Source organism: Paramisgurnus dabryanus, chromosome 12 (assembly GCF_030506205.2).
Source record: "Paramisgurnus dabryanus chromosome 12, PD_genome_1.1, whole genome shotgun sequence".
Taxonomy (NCBI): Eukaryota; Metazoa; Chordata; class Actinopteri; order Cypriniformes; family Cobitidae; genus Paramisgurnus; species Paramisgurnus dabryanus.
The window spans coordinates 22,154,827-22,177,725 of record NC_133348.1 but is presented as its reverse complement, the minus strand read 5'-3'; the positions used below and the strand labels follow the sequence as shown (position 1 = coordinate 22,177,725).

The following is a 22,899-nucleotide window of genomic DNA, read 5'->3' as shown; positions in this document are numbered from 1 at the left end:
TTAATACGATTTTTTGCATCTCCAGTAAGCAAGCATTTACTTTCTGCTGATTGATCATGATAGGACAAATAAACATGCTATTGCTATTGCTATTATACATATTTATATTGTTATTCTTAAATCTTTAACAGTTTTTCCCCCTCTATAAAATTTTTATTCAGATACAAGATTCTAGTAAGTTGGCCCCAGCTCCTCCCAGTAAGCCCCAGCCTCCCCCTTACGGAGCCCACACCAGCAACCACCCGCTCTCATCCGCCAACTCTGGTTCCACCAGCTCTTTGGACCGCCGTAAAGACGTTCCTCTCCGGCCTGTGCCCAGCTTACCCAACAACCCACCTCCACCGGCCTGGCCCCGGGTTCCGCCAGCACCCACTGGCTCATCTTCTCAGCAGATCCAGCAGCGAATTTCTGTCCCCCCTAGTCCCACCTTCCAACACAGTCCACCATTTTTTCCCCCTGGGGAGAGGCCAGACCCTCCTCTGGCTGTAGCTGTAAGGCCCTTCATCCCAGACAAGGGCTCAAGACCTCAGTCACCCAGAAAAGGCCCGGCCACTATGAACTCGAGCTCCATCTATCACATGTACCTACAGCAGGCAGCACCCAAAAGTTTCCCTATGAACAGCAAGCCGGCAGTCAAAGCAGGTAAATTATAAAAAATGTCAATGTACACAAGAATGTTTATTTTTGATGTGTTGGGTTTTTGAGTATAGTTTCTATTCTTTGTCTACAGTATATGGTAAGCCAGTCCTGTCTTCCAGTTCCACTCCCTCCTCTCCTTTACCATTTGGTGGGGCCTTTCCTGCCCTGCAGGGTCCTCCTGGAGACATGTTTGAGAGTGAGCTGGATTTTGAGGGCCTTCCCGAGCCACCCCCGCCCAACGTAGACCACATACCACGTCCTCTCAGCCCCACTAAACTCACACCCATGGTGCACTCTCCTATGCGCTACCAGAGTGATGCTGAACTGGAGGCCTTGCGCAAGAAAATGCTTCACGCTCCACGGCCGCTCAAAAAACGCGGATCTATTACGGAGCCCGAGGGCCCCAACGGGCCCAACATCCAGAAACTGCTGTATCAGCGGTTCAACACCCTGGCTGGAGGGATGGAGGGGGGAATCGGAGGTGTGAACGGAAGTGGAGGAGTCACTCCATTCTACCAGCCATCTGTAACAACGGGTGAAGGTCTCTTTGATCCAGACAATGGAAATCCACCCTCAGATACACAATTTCAGCCTCATGAGGGCGCCGTTGCTGAAGCGGTTGTCCAGCAAGGCGATGCCAACGATAATGAGCCCCTGAAGGAAGCAGCTGAAACCCCTCCGGGACCAGAACCATCAGAAGATAGTAACAATAATCCCGCTGAACCTTCAGCTACCTTGCCGAGCCCAGTAGCTGAGGCCAGCACACCTGAAGAAGCAGACACCTCCTCCGTGCCCATGGTAGGTGTGCCGAAACATACAAACTTTACATACAAATGTAAAGGTCACGTTCTTTCTGTGTTTTAGAAGCTTTGAGTATGTTTATGGTGCGCAATATAGCATGTGTTTCACGTGTAAAAAAAAAAACATTACTTTTCACACATTTGACTTCTCTATACCGCTGTTTTCACTTTCCTAAAAATGGGCTGAAGTCTTCATTGTATGAAGTCCCTCCTTAAAAAATACGTAACGAATTCTGATTGTGTAGTTTGTTTAGTGTGTTGTGATTCGACAGCAGCTTAGCTTAGCAGTGCCGTTTGAGCGATTGACGTATTCCTGTGGGCTTTGAAAGTGGAATTCTGTTAAAGAAAATATATCGCCTGGCAGTGAACTTTGAGCTTTATCATTTTGCAGGTATTATGCTATTATAGCAACATTACACAAAAACTAAAGTTTAAAAAGGGGATCAGGAAGAACGTGACCTTTAAAGGTGCATTGTGTAACTTTCAAAAGGATCTCTTGACAGAAATGCAAGAATACAGATGATCTGATCCACTCGTTTTTTTGTGAACTTCTGAATCTTTCTAGCCTTTTTCACACAGAGATAACGGAAAATACACGGAAGATGGGTCCGGGATTTGTCCGGACCATTTAATTTTTATTTCATTTACACTTCCAATGATTTTCCAGAATCTGTGCGTACATTCTAGGGCTGGGTATCGATTCAGATGATCCAGATCGATCGATTCGATTTCAATTCATAAGCTATCGGATCAATTTGATTCTCGGTTCGATTCGGATTCTCAATTCAACTCAGTGAATATAGATTAAATACAAATACTTTATTTATATTAAAAAGTGGGTAATAAAAAAAAAAATTAAGAGCCACCAACCTGTATATTACACTTTTTTTTATTTTAGGTACACTTGGGTACATTAAAACAGAACCCATCTCTAATTTTCAAATGCATAAAATTATGTTAAATACAATACAATTTTGATGCAAGATGAAAAATCTATGCTGAAAAAAGTCAAAACAGTCGCATTCCTTGATCAAACAGGATCAGGTTTTTTCATTAAAAAATTCGATTTGTGGCCTTTGAGAATCGATTTTTAATCGACCACGTAAAAAAATGATTAATCGGAAAATCTAGTTTTTTGCCCAGCCCTAATACATTCACACACATACCGTAAAGATCCCGTAAAGACACGTGATGTATTTAAAGTCCACAGCGTCTGAAGTTTGCTAATTATCCATGATTTTTCTCTCCCGAGAAACCATGCGTGTGCATTTTAGTTTATAACAAGGTTGTGATACACTGTTCTGTCATGCTGGTAAATGATCTCAGCTTCAGCTCCCTGATCTCTGCCGACATTACTACTACTATGGAAAGAGTTTGCATTCACACAGAAGCCTCTCTGCCAATTTTACGGAAATTTTGTTGTGCTGTGTGGATGGGGTTTCTGAGTTTCTGTGTGTTCAACAGGGTAAGCGGACTAACCTAAAGAAACCAAATTCAGAACGAACCGGTCACGGCCTAAGAGTGAAGTTCAACCCACTCGCCCTGTTGCTGGACGCTTCACTGGAGGGAGAGTTTGACCTGGTGCAACGAATAATTTATGAGGTAAATACCTAACGCCTGCCCCAGGTAAAAAAATAAAAAACAATGTAAAAGTGTACTTTTTACATTTTGTACTATTTTCGTCAAATCTAAGTATAGTTAAGTGTATTCAATTATGTATTAACTTCAAATTAACATCTATTTGACTACACTTCCAAGTGTAAATAGTATACTAAAATGGAACAACTTTTTTTAAACTTCAAGTGCACTGAAATACACTACTGAAAATCAAGATTCATGAGCAATTTAGCACACTTACAGTACAATTGCATCGTATCGCCATTCTAATGAAATACACTAAAAAGGCATTGCAGTGCAAATTATAGTTGTGTTTAAGTACATTTTGTGCGTAAACTAAAAGTATACTTTTAAATATTTTTTAAATAAAGCACAACAAGTAAAAGCATACTTGTTTTATACTTCATGTACTTAAATCATATTTCTAATACACTAAAGTATACTGCTTTTTTACCTGGGGTGTAATGTCAGAAAGTCGACCAACCTCATTTTTTATTAACCAATTTTTGTCTCTCTTCATTTCGTAGGTTGACAATCCCAGCACCCCTAACGACGAGGGCATCACGCCCCTCCATAATTCAGTGTGTGCTGGCCACCACCACATTGTCAAGTTCCTGCTGGACTTTGGGGTTAACGTAAACGCTGCAGACAGTGACGGCTGGTGAGGGCTCGATTATTTAAGACAGTCATGTTAATAATTGTAAAAGAGATGCAACCTATCAAGATGTGTGTAGACAGACTGACTGAAGCAAAGGGTTTTTTGCAGGACACCATTGCACTGCGCTGCTTCCTGTAACAGCGTACACCTGTGTAAGATGCTGGTGGAGTCTGGAGCAGCCATCTTTGCTACCACCATCAGTGACGTGGAGACGGCAGCAGACAAATGCGAAGAGATGGAGGAGGGTTATATACAGTGCTCACAATTCCTCTATGGTAAGAGTACACATGCGCTTCTCTTTCATTATATGATTGAATTTGATAACTTTGGTTTTGCAATTATATACCTTTCTTATATTCTCTCCTTCTCACAGGTGTGCAAGAGAAGATGGGTGTAATGAATAAGGGAGTTGTGTATGCGCTGTGGGAATATGAGGCTCAGAGTGCAGATGAGCTTTCGTTTCAGGAGGGTGATGCCATCACCGTCCTGCGCAGGAAAGATGACACGGAGACAGACTGGTGGTGGAGCAAACTCAATGATAAAGAGGGCTACGTGCCACGTAACATGCTGGGGGTAGGTGCACACACACAAGAACGCAAAACTGTGCTAACACAGCTAAAGTCTTTAGAGAGTAAGGTCATGTCAAAGATTGAAATTAAAGGATTAGTCCATTTCCTTAAAAAAAAAAAAAACCATATCATTTACTTACCACCATGTCATCCAAAATGTTGATGTCTTTGTTCAGTCGAGAAGAAATTATGTTTTTTGAGGAAAACATTTCAGGATTTTTCTCATTTTGATGGACTTTAATGGACCTCAACACTTAACGGTTTTAATGCAGTTTAAAATTGCAGTTTCAAAGGACTCTAAACAATCTCAAACGAGGCATAAGGGTCTTATCTAGTGAAACGATTGTCATTTTTGACAAGAAAAATAAAAATATGCACTTTTAAACCACAACTTCTCATCTTCCTCTGGCTGTGTGACGCGTCAGCGCGACCTCACGTAATTGCGTAATGACGTGGAAAGGTCACGTGTTGCATATATGAAACACACATTTGCGAACCATTGTAAACAATAAACTGACACAAAGACATTAAAGAGTATCATTCCACATACAACAACTTCTGAACGGTCTTTTTTTCACACTTGTAAACGCTGGGGCGTAGTTTCGCATACGTCATCCTTGAACTCTTGACGTGATGACTTATTACGTGAGGTCGCGCTGGCGCATCACAGGACCGGAGGAAGATGAGAAGTTGTGGTTTAAAAGTGCATATTTTCTATTTTTCTTGTCAAAAATGACAATTGTTTCGCTAGATAAGACCCTTATGCCTCATTTGAGATCGTTTAGAGTCCTTTGAAACTGCCATTGTAAACTGCATGAAAATTGTGAAGTGTTGGTGTCTATTAAAGTCCATGAAAATTAGAAAAATCCTAGAAGGTTTTCCTCAAAAAACATAATTTCGTCTCGACTGAGTCCTTTGAAACTGCAGTTTTAAACTGCATTTAGTGTTGGGGTCCATTAAAGTCCTCAAAAAACATAATTTCTTCTCGACTGAACAAAGAAAGACATCAACATTTAGGATGACATGGTGGTGAGTAAATTATCTCAAACTTTGATGCTCATAATCACATAAATTACAAACAGGGTCACTATTAAGCTGTATTCAGTATTTAGCCCCAAATTTCTTTTGCATTGTGTATGCAGTATGCTTGTTATTTATTTGTGTTTGCTAAATCTCCATTTGTTTGTTTATCTCTAGCTGTACCCAAGAATTAAACCACGTCAGAGATCTTTGGCATAACCCTCCGCTTGGCCACGCCCCTTTCCTGGGTGATTGACTGGACTGATGACTTAGGGTATAGAGGCGCCGTCTTTCACCTCTATGTGCCACTTCGACTACAGAAGGCGTGAAGCTGCTAAACCCTAAACCCCCCCACCAGAGACACTATCAACCTAAAGCGCTACATACAGACACACATAAACACTAATATAACGGCCAAACACGCTGCCTCAGGTTTCCAGGTCTGCCTCTGTCGTCTCTATCACCTGTCCTCAGTGTAACCCTCCACCTGTCACACATGAATATTGTATCTTGATTCATATCAAATTGATCATAAGTCGTGGATCATAGCACTAATCGCTGAACGTAGGCTTTTCTTTTGTGTTTTTAAGCTTTGTTTTTTCTGGGCTTGGCTTTTACCCATAATGCTTTGCTTTGTTATTTAGCGCTCTGTCATTGAGGGGATTCTGTATTATTTGAACTGATGCAAGAGAGACGCTGTGAAATGCAAGTTCAGAATATACGAGTTGCGTGTGTGTGTGTGTGTGTGTGCGCGCGTGTGCATACATGAATTTTATATCTGACAAAACAATTGAACTGGAAGCGTGTAAGAGCAAAGAACAAACAGTTTAAAATGAGAACAAAATTATCTGTAGCATAATATCATCTGACCTATGACTGAGAAAAACTCATACAGTAAGGGGAATGTACATGGCATGGATCATAAACTGTGTGTATATGTGAGAGAATGTGTTGAATTTGGATTTTATGTACGTGTTTATGAGGTTGATTTATTTTTTCTTCCATTGCAAGAGAGGTTTTACAGCATAAGAGTGCTTTGAAGTGTGTGAAAGAGAGAGAGAGAGATTGAGACTGTGTGCGTGTAATAGAAAAAAGCCAAGCTGGTGCTTTAGAACCTTGAAGAACCATTATAAGTATATCATCGTAAGTATTTAGTCTCCAGAGACTGACACTTTATCTTGTCAGTTAAAGAGGGTTTGGCTGGACAGCTGTTGTGTTGAAGCGCAACACTTGGATTGAGTTAATTTTCAAGCTTTTCTCAACTAGCACTCGAAAGCGTATTTACTTTATTTTACTCTTTTTATTTTGCTTTATATTATTCAAGCCCACTCCACTCTTGTTTTTAGTCAAGTGAGATGATTTTTATATTCTGCCGTAGAGGCAGTAAAGAGCTTTATCGTGGAGTTTTACCCTGTAAATACTGTGAGGAGGATGCTTGACTCAATGCTGTTAGACTCAACTGCCCGTGTGGGCTTCTGTGAATACAGTGACTCACACCTTGTGTTCAATTCATGTGCACAATAAAAAAATGAGTCATAGCAAGAAATGATTGTATGTTTCTGTTCTTTCTGTTTAAATATATTGAGGTCCCGTACAGCAAAAAAAATTATCTGGCCAGAAATATTTTTAAATATATGCTAAATACATTTTGTAGAATATATGCTCAATTAAATATATATTTTGAAATATGGAAATATATTTAGTTTTAACCTTCATATATCAACATATATTTCAAAATGTATTTCAAGGGCAAGCAAAAACATTTCTAATTTTACATCCCATATGGATTTTTTTTTTTTGTTGGCATAAACATATTTTAAATATATGCTAAATACAAGCCAATTTTATAAAGAATTTTTTTGGAGATGAAAATATACTCAATTGTAACTTGTGCTGTGCATAGATTAATCTAGATTAATCTCATACAAAATAAAAGTAATGTTTTGCATAACACATATATTTGTGCTGTGTGTAATTATTTTGTATTTAAGAAACATTTACATGTGTGTGTGTATATATATTTATTTATATTTTTGAATATTCCATATTATATATAATAAATAAATTCTTAAATGTATGTATGTTTGTTTAAATATACATATTTACACACAGCACAAACTCATATATTATGCAAAAATTACTCTTATTTTATATGAGATTAATATATATTAATCTATGCCCAGCACTAATTGTAACCCTTTTAAAACTTATGTTGACAGTTTTGTAACATAAAGGTTTTCGTCCAATGCGACGTGAATATATTTCATTGGATTGAAATATATGGAGGGCTAAATATATTTTTTAATGCTTTCAAATGCATTTACTTTTAAAATATATTTAAAAATATACAAGAAATTGCCAAAAAATATATCAGTGAAAAATATATTTTTCTAAACATATTCCAAAATATATTTCAACAAATATATTTTGGGCCATTTTTTTATATTTTGAAATATATTTAAAATATATATTTAAAAATATAAAAAGTTTTATAACTGCTTTCATTTCAACGTGGAGGGATAGTTCCCTTTAAAATTAAAATTCTATCATAATTTACTCGTCCTCATGTTGTTCTAAACCTGTATGAATTTCTTTTTTCTGATGAACACAAAAGAAGATATTTTTTGAGAAATGATGGTAAACACACAGCAGTAAGTGACCGTAGACTTCCATAGTAGGAATACAAAAAATATGACGGAATTTTGGGTACCGTTTTTTACACTACTTTTATCACACTACTTCCAAAATATTGTTTTCCTACTATGGAAGTCTATGGTCACTTACTGCTGTGTGTTTACCATCATTTCTCAAAATATCTTCTTTTGTGTTCATCAGAAAAAAGAAATTTATACAGGTTTAGAACAACATGAGGATGACTAAATGATGACAGAATTTTCATTTTAAAGTGAACTATCCCTTTAAGTGTAGATAAATTAATAAATACAGAAATGAATAAGTGTAAATAAATACATGAATCAGAAATAATAAAAATACAGATATAAATAAATTGACAGTTTTGTCAAAAGTATCAACTTTTAATTGTATTATTTTTGTTCATTTGTGTATTACAAGCCTACATTTAATTCTGCATTTCTTAATTCGTTTTAGTCAATTTTTGTCCGCCATATTTCAATGTGGCCTTATTCAAAATCGAGCAGTACAGATCTTATTATAAGGGTACTGTTGGTCACAAGCTCTTTAAACACATTTGCCTATTTGAGACATTTTGTTCGAGTGAGGTGTTTGCACTTTATATCATGAGGCATAATTTCCCTATTGAAAACCACTATTATATTTAACAATGATGAAGCAAAGTGCAATTATGCCTAATCCAGGCCTAATCTCATACTATAAGGGCAGGAAGCGATTCAGATTCATTTAAATTATTGAATCCTTTGAATGATTACTTTAGTTTAAATACAGTGGGATTTTCTGCACTAATGGTTTTGCAGTATAAAGATGTCCCAAACTACAGTCCCCTTTAGTAAATCTCGGCATTCCACCACTTTTCTATTAGATTCATGGACACTTCTGTATGAACGACTTTTAACTGGTTTCTTGTATTGATCAAAAACTTGTCGGATCATATGTTTAAAGTCAGATTTGATCTGAATAATGTGTTTATTGTATATATATATATATATATAAAACAGTTTTGATGTTATTATTTAACATTTACATTTATGATGTAAATTACTGCAGCACGGCGAAGGATTGTCACGTGGTAGCTGTTACTTTTCGCAGCGCTGCTACCAATGTGGTTTGTGAATACTGCATAAGTTTAATAAAAAAAATTAACACGTCAGGTACGAATTTTGTAAAACTACACAAGCACGTGCTGAGATTTAAATGTCACAACGTAATTTGGCCTTTTGTTTACCGTGCGCCCTCTAGAGGACAACACGTTAACGTCTAGCAACGCTTACCAAAGTCTTTAGATTTGCTTCAAAACGTAATATTAACTATGGCAACCATTTATTACAGTATTTGTCGTTATTAAATCATAACGTTGGATGTTATCCCCCCATTTGATTGTCTTAGTGAATAAACAGATTTAGAATCAATGGTTGTTATAGCTCATCTTGACCACTGGAGGGCAGTACAAGATCGCTTTGACCGTGCGGTATAAGTAAATTGATGTTATACGTTTTAACAAAACAGGATGTTTAAGGATTTGAAAAGGAATTTCTAGATAATGTACATTAGGGATAGCAGCATATGCGGTCCTGAAATTATAATACTCATTAGAAAAAGGGATAGATCATCTTACACTAATCCCTCAAGTGTCATGCATTAACAGATGAATCCTACATAGACTCAAATATCAATCCCATTTAACAGCTATGGTACCATCTGCTGTGTGTCAAGCTTAACCAGTTGGACAAACAGAACATTAAACGGTGGCAAAGCAAATTTATAACTTCAATAAACATGCACGCAAGAAACTCCATGGGCCAAAGAGACTTTATTTCTGGTGTTAAGATCCATCTCCAACATTGCAGGACGTTTGACATACAAAATCCTTCACACTGATGGAAGACTCATCTAACTTTAGTGCCACTACCGTTTGGGTGGAGTGTATTCCATGATGTACTTAAGATTATTGGTACTGGAGAACTGGTGGAGGCGGGGAGGAGTTAATTTGGGAGTCATGAAGCTTCACTTCTGTTCAGGCATAAGATCGTCGATCGAGTCGCCTCCCTCCAGGCGTTTCTCCATCTCTACAAGCAGCTTAACGCCATCCACCACCATCTGAACCAGCTCGACCTCGGAGAAGCCCAGACGGTCTGCGTTGGAGATGTCAAAGACACCACCTACTGCAGCAGTGTCAACTCCACCTGGAACATAAATGACCTCATGTAACATAGAAATGCACTGCAAGTCACGTTATCCTAATAGATACGGTTCCCAAAACATACCAGTTCCACGCTTTTGGAGCCTCAGCCTTTTAAGGATCTCACCAAATTTCTCATGCTTGCTGACGTTGGGAAGTTTAACATGAACGCCACCACGCAACCCTGTGCCCAGGTTGGAGGGGCAAGTTAAAACATAACCCAAGTGCTCGTTCCACATGAACTCGTGGCCTTTCTCTTTAAACAAAGACTCAATCTGCAAAATGAACGGGTCAGAATGTAAAACATGCAAAGATACCTGCACATCTTAGTACAGTAAGCCAATGCTATAGCTCAAGGACAAACCTGTGTGAGGCCCGTGCAGAAACGGTTAAAAACTTCCTTCATGTTTCCACCTTTCTGCATGGAAATGACACGTAGGTGATCTTCCTCATTAACCCAGACCAGGAATGTCTTATTGTCATTGTGCCTGTAACAAAATCAAATAATCTGCATTAAAAAGAAAGACTATGAATTTTACACACTAAGACAAGCCCAGCAGCCCACTCTCACCAGATCCCTCGGGCATCGGGCCAATCACGAGCCATTCCTGAAGCCAGCAGCAGTGGGGACACGGGTTTATCAAACAGGAAGTGATCGTCAATCAGCTGCTGCTGCTCTTCCTCTGTCATGTCTTTAAGGGCATAGTACTTTCCTTTCAGGTCCCCATCAAGGGCTCCCAAAGCTGGAACACACACACACACGATAAGTCTTAGGGCACCACAACAGCATGGTAGATACCGGAACACAACTGCCATATTGACTGGATGGCAAATTACTTCAGGTATCTAGCCATCAATATTAACGTACCCTCAACAGACAGATTTTCAATGCCGCGTCGCTCTCCACGGCTGCAGTGGGGGGGCAGGCAGAATCCTCGGATGCTCCTGCCGGTTCGCACTCTTGAGCTCAAAACGTAGTTGGGATCAAGGTCGTCTCCGCCCTATCAAAACAAGAGCAAATCTTCAGCAGACCCTTAAAAATGTGAACCCCGATTAGATGCGCAGAACAGAGGTATTGTATACCTGGAGGTTGTCTGGGTTAAGGTCAGTCTTGTGTGTGTCTGTGGGTTTATAGCCACCATGGCGGTCCTCAATAACGGGGTCCAAAAGATCTTTGAACACCTCATATGTCTCCTCATCTCCAGCGACGCAGCCGACTGTCATGATGAAGGGATGGCCTGTAATACGGAGATATACGTTCAGCCAAACATTGGACTTTAATGCTTTTAGCGGTGAGCATTCTGGGATTGTAATATTCTGATGATAGACCAACAATGAGCTGACAATTGAATTATTCAGACACAATCTCCCTTTGTTTCACTTTAGCAAAATAACTGCAGACTTCCACTTAATCTCAGGTCTGAAGGGTTGTCGCACACTAAAGTGCATTACTGAAGAACATTGGCATACCACCAAGTTTACAGTAACGGGCATGAGCAAGCAGTGTTATGCAAAACTCATGCAAATCGTGCTACAAGAAAACGTAGTTTTGAGGGCATACCAGGCCCAGAAAGCTTTAAATGTGGCTGTCAGAGTTAGTTTGCATACTAAACAGAATTAAATGTAACCCTGAAGGTGCGCTTTTAAGACACCGATGTTTGCTACGTTCCCATAGCTTAATTGATCACTTTCACCAATGCAACATTTTGGGGAAACACAAGGCTTAAAGACCAAAGGGTTGTTTGACTTCATGCAGCGCCGCAAGAACCGACAGCCAGATGTCAAAGAAATAATTTGAAGTCTTTAAATTTCATCTTGCGGTACGGAGACGTCATCCGCCTGTCAGTTCTAGCAGCCCCGCATGAACTCAAACAAGCCTCCACTGAAGTGCCCAAAACGTGCAGCCTTGATTGATGCATTGGCACAATTTCTACTGAAACAGGTAGTTAGGGCGGGGCATGTTTAATTGCTCCTCCCCCATTTAAAATAGCCAATAGCATAATGTACAACTTCACAACCTGGAATCTAATGAGAAGCGGTGCAGAATGACATCATATATGAATGAGAATGTACATTTTGAATGATTTTCTCTTTTAAATGAGAAAAGTTAAAGTTTAAGCACACAAATGTATAGATATCCCTGAGGCTGACATAAAATGACGGTCAAAAAACATAAAACGCTTGGAATAAAAGAATGCGTAAAGCACATAAAATGTATGTCTAGTGCGTAAACCTAATGTTAAAAATGGGAACAGGTGGCCGGTTTCCAAAAGCAAGGACATTTAACGTTACCTGGGTTATCGACCCCTGTCTGGATGACGTCATCCAGGGTAAATCCGCTTGGGGTTTGTTTGTCCCGCAGGCTGGCGTACATCTCGGGAGTGAGCACCTTCGCCATGTGGTTATTGTGCTTGCTGAGGTCGGGATACTCCTGCTCCGCGGAGTAGTTCATCTTCAGCAGGTTGTGAGTGTTACCGAAAGGCATGGTCGCGTTTACCTGCAAGAAAACACGCACGTTCACATACAAGGCCACGAACTGAATTTCAATTCGGTTCAGACGCAATTACGACAGCCCCTCAGCTGCATTCATTATGATGTAATCGCATTAAAAGACAACTTAACCCAACAAACGCAATTTAAAATTTGCTTAGACTGCAACGGCAATAAAGACAAATAAATAGCGATGGCGCGAGGCGTCATGCTGGCAGTAAATATGATGGAATGTGTCGAGCGCGCGCCCGATTAACGATGGGACTTTAGCTATAAAACGCATGCAGATTTCCAGTTATGTAATACCTTCTGTGCAAAATAACGGTACTGGATGAGAATGCTTGGCTAGTCTTTGATGCACACGAATGCGTAATGCGCAGTACTGGAAAACGTCCTTGTAGATAAAGGAGGCTGACTGCAAGGTCGTCACTGATGTTCGGGACAAAAGCACCTTGTCATGCACATAACGTTATCCGCGTACTTTCAACCAATGTATGACGATTTAAATCGTTTATATAACGGTGTATTAAGAGCAGTGGGCTTAAAGCGTTGGGATAAATGAGATCAACAGCTTCTGATCGCAAAAAAAAATCTCAGTTATTCTCAATATTAACACATTGCTATACTAAATCAAAGCCACACACGTATTTTTCCCAGTAGATTTATCAGCGTGTCTTCCGAATACTAAAACGGCCAAAAGGTAACGTTATTGAAAACGTCAAATAAAACGACCATTTTAAAAGCAACATACCTTACACTGTTTTTCTTTGGGAAAGTGGTCTTAATCCTTCCTAAAGTCCAACAGATCCCACACAAAGACTGATAACGGTGTCCAGAAATAAGCTGCTTTGTGGGGTTTTTATACCCTGCACGAGCTTTCTTCTGATTGGACGCTATTTGAGTCCATTCATTTTATTGGAGAGGGAGCCGCATCATATCCACAACATCAAGTATTTGCTTACATTGATCACGTGATGCTTTCTCCTTGACGTCTCGTTATGATTGACACCAAAATTGAACAATGAGGAATTTGATTCACGCGCTTGTATCAAGACGTCTTTGATTAGCATACAAGATATAACTGAGGCATGGTTTTATTGTTGTGGCTAGACAGTTTGTTCTAGCTGTCTGCTCTTAACATATCACTCTAAGCACAAGCAGTTAAAATTTGCATTGATTTTTAGTGAATGTGGTGTTGTTGTGCGCTTGTATATTATTTACTAAAGTTTCTTTTGTGGTTTAATTCCCATGTGGATCTTTAAATTGCCATATGCTGCAAACATAGGCAAGTGCTTAATCATATCAAGTTGCCAGATTGGTGCTATCTGTACTGCTTTTTAAGATAGATAGATAGCATATTATCAGAGTCTTCTGGATTTGGGGGCTTTCTGGTATGGGAAAGAAAGTGATGGGGCTACTGGTTCCTAAACTGTAACCTTTCTGACCTTGTTGCTATTGACTGTATGTGTGAAAGTTTTAATGTGTAAATTAGTATTTATTCTATCTTCCAAGATGCCAGTGGTCTTTGATGTTGTGCCCAGTTTGGCCACACCCCTTCTTTTGTGATGTTGGGGTATACAGCCTTCACTTTAAATTTCGCTGACATTTTGAGTACAGAAAGGGAAAACCAGACAGGTAAAGCAAACACATCAATTTATCTTGACATTGACATTTCAATGGATGAGTCAGCAGAGATCTTGCATTAATTCGAAATACTCTTTCACCAAAACACAAAGTGAGAAAGAGAATGACTATGAAGCTCCATGCTGTCTCTGATGATTATTCATGATGGCAGGGTTTATTTTCCATTCAAGGCTATGGACTGGTTTGTTTCTCTCCAGTAGTTCACAGAGTTCACATTTTGACAGGGTGCGACAAAGGCTGGGAGTGCTGATGTCATAGGAGGCTACAGTAGTACGTTTTGTGTATGTGTGTGTGTGTGAGTATGTGCATTTTCTTGTCTTTATCTCCTACATTTTCTGAAATACAAAAATGTTATATGGATGGACATAACATCGCTGCTTGTATCCTTGCAGCTTACACTAGCACGCATTGGCAGGTTGGTTTTTGCTGGTTGGTTTGGAATAGCCATGTTATTTAACAGCAAAAACTGTTGGTCAGGCAGCATGGAATTTCTTATCTGGTTGACCAATGAAGTCAAAAATGATGCATAGTGGAGAACAACATCAAACATGGGTAAAATGCTTATGTGAACTCAGAATGCATTGGTAGAGTATAACACCAACTAAACCAGCTTTCATTTAAACATAGTAGACCCCCCTTCCATGCCATGTGGTCTGTCAAGCCCTTCTGACAGAGAGCTGTCAAAATCACCCTTTCCTCTTGACAAGTGTCTCATTTGCATTGCTCTCGAGAGCGTTTAATCCGCTCTTTTCCTCTTCGGTAACCTTGCTGAAGCTCTGTGGAGAGACAAATTCAGCATTTAGTAATTACAGATGGGAGGCCAGAAATTATTCAAATGCATTTTCGAATCTGTTATGTATTCCAAGCACTTTTGAAAAATGATTTTACATGCAGATGACTGCATGTTGATGGTCTCTAATTATTTTATTTACAATTTGTGACCCCGCCTGTTAAACCCCAGCTAAAGTAAGTTTTAAGTGATTTATTATAATGTATTTTGAATATTCTGTGAAGGTATACCCTTGATAGCTTTAATATTGACTGAGTAAGGTCATGCCAAAGATTTAAATCATGACTGAAATCAAATTTTCATGTTAATGAAAATAACTAATAATTATTATAAGATTTGAGATTATACCATGGATTTCACGAACTGGGTCACATTTCATAGTGTTTGCAAGCCTACATTTCTGATGTTTCTGTGCACTGATACAATACAGTGCACCATGCAGCTTTGCTATGTCAGTGTGATTTATAATATGCAAGCTTTGCTAGACAAAGTATGCTGCTCACAGTTGTATGTCTGAGTCACCAATCTTGTGGTTTTCTGTGATTACACTGCCGCAAAGGATAATTTGCATTATTTGTTTGCATAAAGATCACCAAAACTGACTGAATTCACAGTGATGTTAAGCTGAAGGTCATGGCTACCTCAGCTTGGCTGTTTCGCTTGTTTTCAGCTGACGCATACCAGCCGGTAAAGGTATCCATTGCAGGTGATCTGCCTTAAAACAGCCTTGCTTGTTTGAGTGACAGTTGTATCCACCAATCAGCAACCGTCTGTTATCTGTTGCCCAATCCGGCAGCATCACTTTAAGGACCAGATGATTTTTAAACCAATGAGAGAGCAGGAACTCTTTAACCCTGGTTGCAGACATAAGGGTGTTTGTAGGATCACAGTTGTTGATTCAGAGCCAAACGTTTCTATGAACTGCACTGGGATGTATAGACAGCTCATACTGTAGGTATCACAATTCTATCGCTACTTTAATATAGAGAAAAGCAATTGTGTCAAGCTGAATTATAAACCAAAAATAATACATTATTTAAGATTATAAACAAGAAGAAAAGCTGAGCTAGTGCATGACATAATAAAATAGTAGAAAACGACTGTACAACCATGGCGTATCGCCGAAACCTTTAGAGCGAAATGGCATACGCTATTGTACCCAACAGTGTGACGCAACCTATTTTCCAGGTCTTCTATTCAGAGGCCGGTAAAGATCGCCCGCCTCGCCTTTGCTCTCTGCCTATTGTGGTCAAAGGGGCTGGCAATGGTAGATGCCATTTAAATTTTAACTAGTCAAATGAATTTAGGTCAGCATCGGCTTTCATAAGAACTCAATTATCTTGAATAATAAATCTAGACTGCTCACCCTCCTGCAGTGAGAGAGCCCATCCATGAGTGAAGAGCCCTGCACCAAACAACAGTGCATTCAGCTTCGGCTCTGAGAACACTGAGCACACTGTAGGATTCAATACTTAACTGTTTATGGGTCTCATGGGTGCCGTGTATAAGTTGTAGGCTATATATACTGGATAATGCAATGCATAATTGTTAATATTCTTGCCACACACTTTCTAAAAGGTTTTTGTATTTACCTTTTAGAAAGTGGGAAGGTACAGCGTGTACAGTGCTTGTGTTACTGTGATCTTAAAGCTGCAACCTGAAAAGTTTTTTGTTTGAAAATAAACAAAATTCAGTCTGCAAGTAATGATTAAATGATAAATCATAAATGATATGCAAATGGAGCTGCCAGGTCGGATTTCAGGAAAAATGTTTTTTAACAAGTATTTAAAGTTACCTGCAATATAATGTTTCAAACAGATGGCGATAGAGAGAAGTTACAGTAACTATAGCAGGTTAAATGCATAGTTCACCCAAAAATAAACATTTGTTTATTTACTCATTTTCAGGCCATCTGATATGTTGGTGACATTTTTCTTCAGCAGAACAATAAAGAAGATATTTTTCTTCCAAAAGCAGATCCTTTTGACATATTGACGCCTTGCGAAGCTAATCAATTGTTTTTGAAAGAATTAAATGTTATTTACATTATTAGCGTTTAATGCAGAGCCTCTGCTAAACATGAGCGTGATCTTCTTGTGGTGGTTGGCACTCTCTCAATGCCACCTGTAGAGTGGTGGGTAATGCCCAAAGTATTCTCGGGCTGTCCGCCGACACCCACCGTCCACATGACGTAATGATGGTCGTCCGCACACCCAGTCCGCGTGCAGCCCACGCTTTGAGACTGCGTGGGTGGTCCTTGTACAAAATATTGAGACAGGACACTCCACTACAAACAACATAGTCGTATGCAAACGTTTGGGCACCCCTGACAATTTCCATTATTTTCATTTATAAATATTTGGGTGTTTGGATCAGCAATTTCATTTTGATCCATCAAATAACTGAAGGACAAAGTAATATTTCAGTAGTGAAATGAGGTCTCTTGGATTAACATTAAGCCTTGAACTTCATAGACAGGTGCATCCAATCATGAGAAAAGGTATTTAAGGCAGCCAATTGCAAGTTATTTCTTTGACTCTCCTCTAAAGAGTGGCAACATGGAGGCTTCAAAACAACTCACAAATGACCTGAAAACAACGATTGTTCAATATTATGGTTTAGGGGAAGGCTAAAAAAAGTTATCGCAGAGATATAAGCTGTCAGTGTCCACTGTGAGGAACATAGTGAGGAAATTGAAGACCACAGGCACAGTTCTTGTTAAGGCCAGAGTTGGCAGGCCACGCAAAATGTTGGAGAGGCAAAGGCGAAAGAAGGTGAGAACAGTCAAAAACAGCCCACAGACCATCTCCAAAGACCTCAACATCAACTTGCTGCAGATGGTATCACTGTGCATCGCTCAACAATTTAGCGCACTTTGATGCTAAAGAAGCCGTTTCTGTGGAGTCGCTTGAGGTATGCAAATGCACATTTGGACAAGCCAGCTTCATTTTGGAATAAGGTGCTGTAACTGATGAAACAAAGATTGATTTTTTTGGTCATAACAAGGGGCATCATGCATGGTGACAACAGCGTTCCAAGAAAAACACTTGCTACCCACAGTAAAATTTGGTGGAGGTACTGTGGGGCTGTGTGGCCAGTGCTTGTACCAGGAATCTAGCAGATTCTTGAGAATAATGTTGAGGGATCAGTCACAAAGTTAAGTTAAGCCGGGGCTAGATATTTTAACAAGACAACGACCCCAAAACACTGCTCAAAATCTACTCTGGAATTAGAGAAACAAGTACATTCTGATATGTTCTGGAATGGCCATCTCAGTCCCCAGACCTGAATATCATTGAACATCTTTTTGAATTTGTTTGCAATGGTGGATATGCTACTTTTATTTATTTTGAATGTCCTTCTTGTCGTGAATCAGTGCTGCCCTGAAGGCCTAGTAGAGTTATCATTTGAATTAGAAATCATTTGTACTGCGTATGTGTCGAATGTGGCCATCCACAGAAAAAAGTATACCAAACCCTTAAAGCACACTTTCTGTGTATGTATATCTAAGAAGTGCGCTTCCTGCTTTATAGATGGTGCTAAGAGGCTGGTTTGCCAACCGCCACCAAAAATTTTCACACTGTATAGTCAAAAATGGCAAAATGATTACCTGCTTCCACTGTACGTGTGTTTATGTCAACGTTTTTGTTGTTGTTGTGTAACAGAGGATAAAAAATTCATAGTAATTTTTTAGTAAACATCTGTGGTTTGCTTTTTATTTTTACCCAGATTTATTTTAATACATACAAAAACATGTTTACAGAAGTAGAAGTATTTAGGCATGAGTATTGATTAAAGGTGTGGCTTATCAGGTACCTGTACATCCAGCAGAGCATGATGGTCTCTTAGCCACATCATTAAGTGCCCAGAAGAGACTCTTATAAAGGCTCTTGGATCGAATCTGAGTATGGGTTTCAGTCTTTCTAAATTATGCTTGAGAGGGATTATGATAATGGTTGTGAAGGGCTCTGCAGCAATCTATCCCATTTCCCACAGTTTTTATGTTGTTTAATACTGTAGAGAGAAATATCTGCTTAATGCACAGAGCGCTTTGCTGACTCTCCAAAAACCAGATAGTATAGAGCTTGCGGTACACACTCTGTATTACATAATACACACAGTCCCTTCCCCACAGACATAACACACTCTGAGTCACACATTATGCGACGTCACAGTTTGTAATGAGGCTGTGGTGTTAGATTGGTGCTTCTATCAGAGCTACATCCTTTGGGAACCGTTGAACTCAGCGAGATCCATATTGAACACACGGCTCTTGTTTTGCTGGTGCATGAGAAAATGCATTATCATATTAGACTGAGTGAGGTGGGTGGAGTCCGCTTTGTCGACCGCTGATGTCTGCCGGTGTAGTTGCGCACATAATGCTGCATGACAGCTCTTCTGAGACACTGCGGGTGTGTAGCATTTCATTCTGACATTTACACAGCAGTTATGCAGCATTAAGGTCACATAGGCTCACCATTATGGATGCACATACAAATGCTTGAAATATTTTACATTAGGATGAGTATTTACCAGTTACTTTATGTGTAAATCTTACTATGAATTCGGCAGCCATCCGTTAATCGTCAGTTGAAGCATTGCGTTCCTAGAGATTTTGTGTCAAAAATATAAATGTATTTCTTGTTAAAAGCTGCAATTTGAAAATTATAGGTTAAAATAAACAAAAATCATTGAGTCATTGAGCAAGAACATAAAGAATCAGATATTTCCATTGTATAGTCATTTATCCGTGACATTCTCACGGATCTCCGCATTTTTCCGTGTCCTTACCACAGCCTTTCTTTTCCGTGTCAGTTTCACGTATTGGTTACTCAATTGTTTTTTAAACCATTGTCGCTTGGGTTTGGGGTTCGATTTGGGGTTTGGGTTAGGATGTCATTTTTCCAGACTTTTAAACAATTGTCGCCTGACGTTAGGCTTAGAGTTGGGTTTGGGTTAGGATGTCATTATATGTAACAGAAAGTTGTTCTAACCCCAAACCCAAGAGACAATGGTAAGAAAATAGGAAAAACAATTAAGTAACCAATACGTGAAACTGACACGGAAAAGAAAGTCCGTGGTACGGACACAGAAAATGCGGAGATCCGTGAGAATGACATGGATAAATGAGCCAAATATTCTGTGACTATAACACGGAAATTCCTGATTCACAATGGGAAGCTTATGCAGCATACACACCAGAAATGAATTCAACTATTTGCGCAAGTAGATTACAAACAAATTCAATGCAAAGATGCAAATAGATGCAAATTGGCGTGGTGTAATGCGCTATTCGCCGGCTCAAACGTGGAAATATTCAACTCCGGCGGAAAAATTTGCATGGCGCAAAGTTAAATCCCGCAAGTAATCTAGAATCTAAATGCTTCGCCTTTGAGTATGCAGCATTATAATTATAATTTATAAGTTTTTATTTTACAGAAAATGTTAGATGTTTGCCAACAAATGCAAACCTGTTATTTTATGTTTTAAACAGAAATGGCGATATAGAGGCAAATGATAACAGATTGCAGCTTTACATTTTTATATAAAAGCAATATCACATTCAGAATCATAATACTGCACTTGCTTATAACACTTGCTTAATTTGGTTTTGTCAAGTTTTTTAGGAAAGCAGATGTTGTGCTTTTGGCTTTCTCTGTCTCCGCCTTGACTATTTTGGCAGTGTAATGTTTGCATGATTTATGTCAACTTTAATTTCCATCATAAGCTTTGTGGAGGAAGCACAATGTCTAACCCATCTATATCTTTCTGTCCCTCTTTATCTCTCCCCCCTTCCCAGTTCTGTTAGATTTGTCTGTTCTGGAGGTGGGGCGAAAAGAAAGGCTGGTATATAAACCTATTTTGTCTTTACTTTCTTTAAAGACTCCTTCTACACAGCAAATTTAGCAGAGTTACAATTACGGTGTTAATGGAAATATAAAGAGTTCGGAGTTAATTTAACACTGGATTGAGTTAAAACTATTTTATTTAACTCTATAAAAATAAAGAGTTGGTGTCAAAACGGAGTGTTACCACTTTTTTTTTAAATCAACTCCTACAGTGTTTTGTTAGTGGAGTTTGTTAACTCTTAAATAGAGAAGACCTCCCCCTCTTTACGGCACACACTGAACCGTGTTTTTGGATGATGCAGTTCAAGCAGAAGGTCATCTCTTTCACTGTAAATGGTAAGTAAATGTTCAATAAATACAATTTTGATCACTTACATTTGAGAGTTGTGAGGTGTTATGTTTTATATTGCTGTTATCAAGTTTAACATTAAGAGTCATGTTTTATTGTCATTATATGAATGCGGCAGATAAGTTTAGGTCTTAGCCTCAGATGGAGCAATTCATACTCGTATAATGTTTTTGGGAGTTTTTTTGTTGGGTTTTTTGCTTTATATGCTGTTTAAGTTTAAAATATATATTTTTAAATCCATTAATGTGTGCAGGAGATTTGCTTTGGGGACTTAAATATATTTAGGCCTACATGAACATTTCTTCAGACGAAGAGCAATTTTATAACAAAGTGAGTATTTTGTGCAAAACATAAATGTATATGTATTGTTTTTTGCATTTTGTATTGTTTTTTTTTAATAATGAAAAAATAATTTTTTCCTTTTTATTTTTGTTTTATTAACAGAAAAGATCAATATCCAGTCTGAAGGTCTGACCGTCGAGGATCATATCACCTCCTTACAGCTACTGGTTCATCATATTTTGCTGTTATTATGTGAAGACCAACATGGCTTTTGGATTGAAATGAAGTCAAACTTGTTTGTATGAACTGAAGCATCCCATAAACTGTGCAAATAAATATCTGTACTGTTGTTATACATTGGGAATGTGCTTTGTTGTTGTCTCGAATGTTAATACATGTTAATTTAATGAACACTTAAATGCATGATACATTGAGGACAATTTTTGTGTCATAAATAAATGTTGATCAGATGACATTTAAAAAAAATCCTTAACAGTTTTATAATGATAATGATTGATTATACTGCTGTATTGTTACATAAAAAACTGTTTAAAAATAAAGTTTTTTTTGTCCAAAAAGTACGGTAATATGTTTTTGTCTTTCCATTTACCATATTAACACCATAGTATTAAAAACACTACATTGGAGTTAACAAATTACACCGAGGGAGTTAATTTTTAACAAATTAAAAATATTTAACACTGATTAGTGTAAATTTATAGTTAGATTTTTAACTCTGTGTAGTGCCAATTGCTAACACTTTAAAAGAGTCAACGTGCCAACACTTTCAAAAGTGTTAAAATAACTCTATTGGGAGTGGACCCCATGAGACACTTTTAAAGTGTTGAAATTAACTCTTATAGAGTTATTCTGAGGTTCCAGATTTTGCTGTGTACAAGGGCTAATGCTGTACGCTAGTCACCATTATTTTATTCCCCTGGTTCTGTTTGCCATGTGACTGCAGCAGAGTTATTTTCTCTCCCGTGCTGTGCTGTAATTGATTTTTGTTCTTGGAGACAAAATTGGACCTTGCGCCTGTGGCCTACATGACATTTTGGTTCTAGCCAGCTCTTGCAGATAAGCTATGATTAGAAACAAAAAAGCTCTCATCTCATCATCTTCTCATCCTCTTTATCCACCTGCTGGACTTTCATTCACAGATTTTCATTTGCATGTGAACGCGATGCATGGCTGCTGTATTGCTTTCATTGTTGCCATGTGAACAGCAGAGGGGATGATGTCATTGCACTCATCTCACCTCTCCACACAGCCCGATTAGCTTAGAGGACACAGCGGGCTGTTGAAAGTGGGTAATTATGAGTGAAGGCATGGTTTTCAGCCCCTGCACACACTGAATG

General features: G+C 38.7%; 2 protein-coding genes and 2 long non-coding RNA genes across 9 annotated transcripts in view; 2 read left to right on the top strand and 2 right to left on the bottom strand.

The window, feature by feature from the left end:
• Positions 1 to 6,849, top strand: part of ppp1r13bb (protein phosphatase 1, regulatory subunit 13Bb) — a 40,084-nt gene extending 33,235 nt beyond the window's left edge. For all 5 annotated transcript variants that reach the window (XM_065257191.1, XM_065257192.1, XM_065257190.1 and 2 more), the window contains 7 exons: positions 162 to 642; positions 731 to 1,437; positions 2,904 to 3,041; positions 3,584 to 3,717; positions 3,823 to 3,989; positions 4,088 to 4,287; positions 5,481 to 6,849. In XM_065257191.1, coding sequence (XP_065113263.1) covers positions 162 to 642; positions 731 to 1,437; positions 2,904 to 3,041; positions 3,584 to 3,717; positions 3,823 to 3,989; positions 4,088 to 4,287; positions 5,481 to 5,522 — 1,869 coding nt within the window. In that variant the 3' untranslated portion in view covers positions 5,523 to 6,849. The remainder of the gene's footprint in view (positions 1 to 161; positions 643 to 730; positions 1,438 to 2,903; positions 3,042 to 3,583; positions 3,718 to 3,822; positions 3,990 to 4,087; positions 4,288 to 5,480) is intronic.
• Positions 6,850 to 9,749: 2,900 nt separating this feature from the next.
• On the bottom strand, positions 9,750 to 13,536 carry ckbb (creatine kinase, brain b). Of its 2 annotated transcripts, none has more exons than XM_065257188.2 (8): positions 13,379 to 13,536; positions 12,430 to 12,634; positions 11,221 to 11,375; positions 11,006 to 11,138; positions 10,709 to 10,880; positions 10,502 to 10,625; positions 10,223 to 10,412; positions 9,750 to 10,141 (listed from the first exon to the last, which is right to left on the bottom strand). In XM_065257188.2, the coding sequence occupies exons 2-8, from the start codon at positions 12,620 to 12,622 to the stop codon at positions 9,963 to 9,965; spliced, it is 1,146 nt and encodes a 381-aa protein (XP_065113260.1). In that variant the 5' UTR covers positions 12,623 to 12,634; positions 13,379 to 13,536; the 3' UTR covers positions 9,750 to 9,962. The 2 variants fall into 2 exon arrangements, with proteins under 2 accessions (XP_065113260.1, XP_065113261.1); XM_065257189.2 differs by having other exon boundaries at positions 13,384 to 13,495.
• A 667-nt stretch (positions 13,537 to 14,203) lies between these two features.
• On the bottom strand, positions 14,204 to 16,486 carry LOC135738672 (uncharacterized). The gene is made up of 3 exons (XR_010528745.1): positions 16,428 to 16,486; positions 15,703 to 15,915; positions 14,204 to 15,047 (listed from the first exon to the last, which is right to left on the bottom strand). It is a non-coding gene; the product is annotated as an uncharacterized lncRNA (long non-coding RNA).
• A 2,775-nt stretch (positions 16,487 to 19,261) lies between these two features.
• Positions 19,262 to 22,004, top strand: LOC135738667 (uncharacterized). The gene is made up of 5 exons (XR_010528744.2): positions 19,262 to 19,473; positions 20,862 to 20,908; positions 21,123 to 21,246; positions 21,513 to 21,589; positions 21,704 to 22,004. It is a non-coding gene; the product is annotated as an uncharacterized lncRNA (long non-coding RNA).
• Positions 22,005 to 22,899: the final 895 nt, after the last annotated feature.

What these genes read in the sequence shown, in the direction of transcription:
- ckbb (XM_065257188.2), bottom strand. Translation starts at nt 12,622, where the DNA reads ATGCCTTTCGGTAACACTCACAACCTGCTGAAGATGAACTACTCCGCG. An exon ending in CCCGATGCCCGAGGGATCTG is followed by an intron (nt 10,626 to 10,708) that starts GTGAGAGTGGGC and finishes ATTTTGTTACAG; the next exon opens with GCACAATGACAATAAGACAT. An exon ending in TCTGCACGGGCCTCACACAG is followed by an intron (nt 10,413 to 10,501) that starts GTTTGTCCTTGA and finishes TTCATTTTGCAG; the next exon opens with ATTGAGTCTTTGTTTAAAGA.